The following is an 8009-nucleotide window of genomic DNA, read 5'->3' on the forward strand; positions in this document are numbered from 1 at the left end:
TCACTTGTTTTATAGATTACAAAACCAAGCTCAGAGAGGTCCACTGATTTGCCCAAGGGCATACAGGCAGTAAGAGGGAGAGCTGAAGGGGCAGTAGCAATAGAGGAAATGAGAGCAACAAAGCCTAGTGTTCAGAAGACCCTATGAGACAAACACCCATGCAATTAGGCTGTTCCCAGGCTCCCCCACCTTCCAGGGCCCCGACAGACAGACATTTTATCAGACAAGCACACAGAGGGGAATATTTCACTTTATTGTTAATTACGTCAATTTCACAAATAAACCCAACACAGCCAGAAACACTGAGCAGATAAAGTGCTAATGCAGAGGCCTGGAAACAGAAGGAGGGAGGAATCCAGTTCGTCCCCTCCATGTCCCCAACCTGGAAAGATATTTCTATCACACAGAGTGAGGATAGCTGACATACCAAGCAATCCATTCTATAGACACTTTGAGCTAAGGGATAGAAAATCTTAGCAGGTGGGATCTGTGCAGGGCAAGGAAATAGAAAAGTCAGAAAACATTTATTCCACAAGTAAGTCAGGCATAGAAATACCAAATGACAAAAACAATATTTTCTAAACTTTCTGTATTTGAGATGGACACCTAATAAGGAAGGTGAGGGGTACCAGTTCTACAGGGTTACTTCTTGCTACTGCCTGTCTTCAGAACTGTGACCTAGGTAGACTCTTCCAACACCCTCAATCAGAGGCACCAGAGAGAATATTCTAGGATTCTGGGAAGAACTGACCTTACCTGCCTACCTTACCAGCCCCCTAAAAGTAAACCCAGTGCTCCCTAATGAATATCAAGGAGATATGGGCTACCAGAGTAATCAACTTGGCAGCACTTAAAAGATTAATGAAGCTCAAGATTCCTCATAATTGTCATTAGATATTTTAAGTTACCACTATCAAGCCTGAGTTTTAAAGCGCAATTATTTGGTTAGTAAATTCAAATGATTCGACTGCATTGAGATTATGATACCCTACGCTTAAACTAACCCAACTGTTTCTATTTCAAAATTAGAAACCACTGGCTGATTCTCAGAGGCCAAAAAGATCACTAAAGGTCGTCTGATCATCCCCCTGATGTCACAGAATCCTGGACTCAAAGGGCCAGAATCAGTCAAATCTTTCCCTGAGAATTCCTGGTCTACCGGTCCACAGGGAATCCATATAAGGTAAAGGAGGCCAAGGAACTTCCAACATGCCTCACTTGTGGCCAAGAGTCAAGGCTCAGAGTGGAACTTTCAACTAGGGAAGGAGGGGTGAAGCATTTCAACTCAGTTCTAGGATCAGAAGCAGGCCAAAGTGCTGCTATGGTAGGTAGGGGAGGAGAATAGAGAGACTTCAATGGGAAGGCACAAGGCCCCCTAGATAAGACCATGGGGTGGGGCTGGAGGGGGCATTAAAGGCTGGTAACCTGAGATCACCCCTGCTGAGCTTCGAATGTGACCTCCTCTACTATGGCTACACTTGGTTTTTCATCTCACTTCCTCCATAGGGGCTGATAAGGGGGCCTGAGGATGACCCCATGATAACTGGCTGCAGCTGTTCAAGTGGAGGTCACCAACTTTCTAGTCTTTAGGGAGTTTCTGTAAAGCTAAAAACATTCAGAGTTCCAAAGAGTTGTTTGGTAGGGACAGCAGTTGAACACTAAATGAGATTGTTGGTGGGACCTGGCAAAGTTCAAAGTGGGATCCATTAAGTACTCTGGGAACTAATGCTATGAATCAAGGGTAGAACTTGGATTCTCCTGAAGAGATTCTCACAGCTGGCTATTTTTCTGACTTCTCCAGGTACTTCCATGACCAAATTGAAGAGGAAATTCCACTATAGGTACCTGTGTGCCCAAGATGACACCCCCAACAAAGAGTTTTGAGAAGTCCCTGTGATCTTCAACTCTTTGAGAGGGGTCAGGAAATATTGGGCAGTCAGAAAAAGTTGTCCTTAATACTGCCAGCTCCCCCTTCTCGCCCTCCCCTCCCCACTCTGCCTCTTTCCTCATACCAGGACAGAGCCGAAGAGTTCCCAACCCTCAACACCCTGCCTGAAGTTTCATCCTGACCATCCCAGAAAGATTCCCCTATGTAGGCCTTCCCACCAACTGACTCTACCTAGTACTCCCTTCTATTCTGGACCTGCTCTGGGTCTTCTTTACCTACTCCCATTCTCAGCTACTTGAGTCCATGGCAGACAAAGATCCAGAGTCTTATACAGAGATAGTGATTGGATCTTGGGAATATTAATGTCTAACAAAGATGCCCAGATTATTTACTGAAGCTTTCTATTCCATCCCAGAGAGTAATTAATGTTCTTCTGTCTGTGGTTCCTTCTCCTCCTCCTCTCCAAAAAGTTCCACATGAAAGACCATCTCATTGATCTTTGTACCCTCAGCTTTTAGGCGCTAAGATAAGGGCCTAAAAGCGTCCATTTGGGTCAGGGGACTTTTAGTGGGCTTAGTACACAGGAAAGAGATCTACCCAGATCCTCCTTGCATCCATCCCCAAAGCATACTCTTCCCCTCCCCTACCTTTTTACAAACCCTCATTTCTTCATCTTCCTCTCAAGGCTTGAATACAAATGAAGCAGTAAGGGAGAATGAACATAGCCTTGGCTTATCAGGTCTCAGTTCTAGGTCCCTTCTGCCACTGACTCAGTATAGGCAATTCACTTGCCTCTCTGGAACTTTAGATTATGTCTCTGGGCTCTTTTAGATTTCAGATCTATCCATACTTGAGAAATCAATGAATGAATTAGAATATTAACTCTGAGACATAGGCATCCTGCACCTCTCTGAAACAGCTGAAAGGAGATAAAGGTCAGGTTCCTGTTTATTATACATTTTAGCTATAGGAAAAGAAGCAAGTGTACTTATACAGAAACAGGACCTGGCAGCTCCTATACTTGACAAATAAAAGCAAATTCCTGTAAGAAGCATAAAAATAGGCCACAAGTGAGACCTGGCAGTGTCAAAAAGGTCTAGAAATTAAGTGATCAAAGGAGTAAAAAACAATGGCTATAATCAGACAAGATCTCTAAGCACAGACTAAAGTCTAGAGAGGTCTGGGTGGGAAAGAGCCCTGGAGCTTCTATTAGAGAAAAGGACTTGGTCCACAGCAAGTTGCTACTGTATTTGGTTCAAACCCAGTTTCCTCAATCTGTCAACCTGGTGTGTGTGCATATGCTGCAGGCTGTAGTTATGCTTCTGAAGTGCTGAAATGAGAAAGAAACAGAAGAAATGATACCAAATTCAAGGAAGTTAGGAAGGCAAGTACAAGTTTAGTTTAAAAGCTACTAATTTTCCCCACCACTCTGTGCAGTATCATCACTGCTCATTCTGAAATGTGAGCTAGAGAGTTGTGTAAGATGGTGAAATCTGGGGTTGGGGAGGGATGTATCTGTGGTATGACTGAAGGTCAAAAGCAGGACACAACCCAGTATCCTGTATGGGAAATCCTCTGGTTAATGGCAAATGGATTTGACTTGATCTGACCCATTTGGACACTCACTTGTCTTCATTCAAAGAAACTGTCTCCACAAAAGGGATTTCTTCTTTGTCTGTTTTCCCCATGATCAGCTGGTGTTTATCCAAGTTTATGATGCACTAAAAACAAAGGAGAGTCACTGTCAATGATCTCACTTTGGAAGTATCCATATATGATGACCCCTGCCTGGCCAGCATGGCTCAGTGGTTGAGCATCAACCTATGAACCAGGAGGTCATGGTTTGATTCCCAGTCAGGGCATATGCCTGGGTTGTAGGCTCAATCCCCAGTGGAGGGCATGCAGGAGGTAGCTGATCCATGATTTGCTCTCACCATTGATGTTTCTCTCTCTCTCTCTCTCTCTCTCTCTCTCTCTCTCCCTTCCTCTCTGAAAAAAAAAAATGACCCCTGCCTGAGAAAGAAAGTGTCAAAGGGAAAGTAGAATCAATCCTACCTTCAAAGATCGGAGAGTCTGGAGACCAAGGGATAAGTTCTTCTCATTGTCCTCTAATAAAAAAAATAATTAAAATTCAACCATTTCCATACTGGTTTAGAAGTCAGCCTTATCACCATTAGGTTCTATCCATCCAACCAACCAACCATCCATCTATCCATTCATCCAATAAACATCTGTTGCATCCATCTAATATCTGTTGTTCATCTACTTAATTTTCCCAGATTATTATAGTTAAAAGGTGATAGAACTAATATTCAAACTCAGGTCTTTTTAACCAAGAGTCAAACTCGGGTACTTTTAACTTTAAATAAAAACCAGGAACTTATAAGTAGTCTAGAATAGAGTACACAACAGAAAGAATGAGATGGTGGGAAGTTATCAAGGGATTTATGGCAAAGGAGTAAGAGGATCTTGCCCTCTACCTCAAACTAGCTCATGGAAATCTCTGAAGGACCCTTTTCACTGGCACAAAAAATGTTTGTGTCTTGCCTCCCCTTTTTTTAAGAGTAATTCTCACCTTGCCTTGAATGTAGCCCAGGGTCCAACTGGTACTATGGAAGGCAAAAATTGGGACAAGGTCTATAGTACAGAAAGTGAAAACCTGGGATTTTGAAGAAGTCAATATTTACAGGCATGAGATCTCATGTGGGTTTAGAAGTAGGGAGAGGATTTACATTAGGATCCATAGATCAGGTCCCCAGTTCTACTCACCAACCACCGCTGCTGGGCAGTCCAGGCAAAGGGAGCCCAGTGTGATCACTAGGTGCTCAATCTGCCCCACTACTTTCAGATGCCGGGGTAGAGACAGCTTCTCTCCTTCATGCTTGTGAGATTTGACATGCTCCTTGAGTCTGCACCAGAGGAGAAGATACCAGAGGTTTCTGACGGAATCTGGCAATGTCTACCTTCTCACCCATAGTCGGAATTTTCCAAGGATTTCCTGGGATTAATTTACCAAGAAAGTGCTAACCAGCCTATGCTTCTTGTTTCAGCACTTTGTCCTAAACATGCCAGGGGATATAAAAAAAACTAAAGACTCATTTCCTGTTCTCAAAGAGATACGCCACTGTGTGCATTGATAGAAGTAAGAGTTGACTCACTCAGAGAATCTATTCTGCATCCTAACATTGCCACCTGTGTGCAAGTTTAGCTAACATGTCCTTTTACCCATCTGTGGATAACAGATCCCAGAGAGGGCAAGTCAATTCTACTTTTAGAAGATGCTCTGTTCAATGTCTAATTTTCTCTATGTCTTTTTCATGTCAGTCTACCCTCATCAGTTAGTCTTGGGCTCTAAGTTTAATGTCAGTAAGTGCATTGATATTGATATCAGCAAGAAATATAATGGAGAAAATCCCAATTAATTTAACTTGTCTGTACAGAGGAAGAAGGAAAAAAACAGCACCAAGGTTTCACAGTTATGTAATGTGATTGGAACAGCTAGCACCCGAGCTATTATGGGTTGGTGGATAAATACTTAATTATGGGCTTTCTGTGCCAGTACTTTTGCTTTACTCCATTTCCTATCCTTTGGTGTTAAAACCCATCCAAAAGAAAAATAAGTGCAGTTTTACAGATGGTTATTAATTCGTCTGGAATCATGGCAGTCTGCTACCTAATTATGCACAAGGACATGATTAGTCTTTCTGGAACCATCATGGTGCACTATGTCTCATCTCTTCACCACATTAAAAAGCTCAGGATTCTTCCCACGAGAGCACTTGTGTCCTGAACTCCCCCCACTACCCTGTATGTATAAAACCCATAGAGGCTGCTTCAGAGAGTCACATGATGGTGAGGGCTGAGGACAGAGTAGAAACAAGATGAAACAGGTCATATAGCAGAGGTCACTGATTACACAAATCAAGTTTTGTGCAAGCCCTACCTAAGAATATGGACATCTTGAAAGTAGTTTAAAATGGGCCATTATATCTACTCTAGTGATTGTTTCAATGCAGAGATTTGGGCTAAGGGATGACTTATTGTACTTAGGCATACAGAAGTGGAGAAGAATGTTGGGTTGATCCTCCTAATTTTGGGCCCATCAGGTACTTTGGAGGAAAGAGAAGGAAGAAGAAATGAAAGTACAGATGGAGTGAAAAGGAAGAAGAATATATCTGTCAGAGAACCGAAGACATTCAATTCTGAGAGGTGTCTGCCCCTCACACCCAATACCCAGCAAGCTCAGCAGTAGATCTCATATTATATTTTTCACAGAGAGAAAAGGCACTAAGAGACTATTGGTTAAATTACCCTGATGATGATTCAGGCCTGGCAGCAATAGAAGTCCTAGTCTAAGTTCAGTTTGATGCTTTTTGGGACAGGCGGTGTCACCTTCAGAAGGACCCTGAGTTAAGCTAAAGCCAACCACATTCCCTGCTTTTACTCATCAGGCCTAATCTGTTGTCTGGCAGGTCACAAATTAGCAACAGGATATGGCACACAATAAACCAAGAATCTCACATTCTCTCCAGAGCTCGCATGTCTTTTCTCAAAACTTAATAGGTGAGAGTTAATGGAAAGTCTGAGGCCTGCCTGGCTCAATGAATTCTCCCAGGTGTCTGAGATTCCCTCACTCTGTCCGGCTACTAAGGACTGGTTCCAGCTGATATTTGAGCTCTGCACACTTCTCTTGGAGCCTCTGTGGAGACCCTCACCATCTCTAACCTCAAAATAGACTCAGGCAGAGTGATTGGCATCTGAATTCCACCCAGTACAAGTAGCTACTTACCCCAGTCTATACACACAGGCTGAAGAGATGAGATTATATTGACAGCCTGTGTCAATCAGGGCTTTCACATCCTTTCCAGCGCACTGTGGAGAGGAAACATACTGTTCAATAGGAGCAAGGGAAGGGAGACCCAGAGAGCAAGCCGCAGATGTTGTGTGAAAGGCAGGTTTGGAGAGCATCTTCACAATTATGGGTTTGTAGTGTCCCATCTTTACCCACTGCTAAGTCTCCTTTGAGGGGCTCTTCTTCCTGCTCAATCTATAGATGACAGAAGATCCCAAAGGACTTTGGGTTTTTCATTCTATATATCAAGTAGCTTGTGTGTGTGTGTGTGTGTGTGTGTGTGTGTGATAGCCCTTTGCAAATCTGATGAATGTTTTGGTCTTTTTCCCATAAAGATGCACACACATACAAAATACTGCACACACTTTCTGTCTTGCATGGAGTGCCCTCCTTGAAACTCATTTATGAATCCCATGATATGACCCATACTCTACAGTTTGGAGGTGAGAGACCCACTTCTGATTATAACGAGCCCAAATCCTACTCACCAGAAAACCCTGGAAAAGCTGTTCTCAGAACATTACCTGGCAAGAAACCAAAATCATGTCATCATCCTCAGACTTCTTCAGTCCCTCAGACTTAGCCTGATTGAGTTTGTTGGTCTTGGAGGTCCATGGGACACGACTGCTTCGGAGCTTAGACAGGTTGGTTTCCATGAGGCGCCTCTGCAGAATGTTATGCGGTTGCTTGAGGAATAGAAAGCAGAGGCTTCTTAATGACAGTTCATTTCCCCTTCCCCCACTGTCCCCCAGGTGCTGCTGACATAATGCAGGAGCCTCACATAACTGAGCTCTACCTCTGCTTCTTAGGTAGTCTTCCTTCAAGTAGGGACTTCATTGGTACTGTCAGAGCAGGTACTATAAACCAATTTGCAAGTAGGCCACTTGGAATGAAAGAGCCAGGTGGACACTGAAAGATGGGGATGGGGCCAATGATTATTCTGAGGCTAAAGAGAACTGAAGGACCCTTGTGATTTGGACTTCCTGGGCCTACTGCCTTCCCACCCCTTACAAGGGCATTTCAAGAGAGGAGTGGCCTTAGTCTATGTGGAATAGGTGTATCTTCCAGGGGACTGACAGAAGGGGCAGCTCATTTCTACAGGCCGAAGAAACCCACCTAGCACTCGATTCAGAAGCTCCGCCTATTTCTATTTCAAGTCTCACTCCCTTACAGTCTTATCTTTTGGACCCAGATGTATACATATGCCTTAGTGGCCTGAGGGCTGAGTGAGTCACCCATGGGTGGATGGGGTGGGAAGACAGGAATTCA

The 8009-nt window shown here is 43.6% G+C and overlaps 1 protein-coding gene across 1 annotated transcript; it reads right to left on the reverse strand.

Moving 5' to 3' along the window:
* Positions 1-232: 232 nt before the first annotated feature.
* Positions 233-7573, reverse strand: NRIP3 (nuclear receptor interacting protein 3; the record flags this gene model as incomplete). Its single annotated transcript, XM_014545850.1, has 6 exons — positions 233-3218; positions 3515-3609; positions 3944-3996; positions 4658-4797; positions 6678-6760; positions 7265-7573. Coding segments are annotated over 6 exons (696 nt in total), but the record flags the coding sequence as incomplete, so codon positions are not given.
* Between the last annotated feature and the right edge of the window lie 436 nt (positions 7574-8009).

Source organism: Myotis brandtii, unplaced genomic scaffold (genome assembly GCF_000412655.1).
Source record: "Myotis brandtii unplaced genomic scaffold, ASM41265v1 scaffold422, whole genome shotgun sequence".
NCBI classification, from domain to species: domain Eukaryota; kingdom Metazoa; phylum Chordata; class Mammalia; order Chiroptera; family Vespertilionidae; genus Myotis; species Myotis brandtii.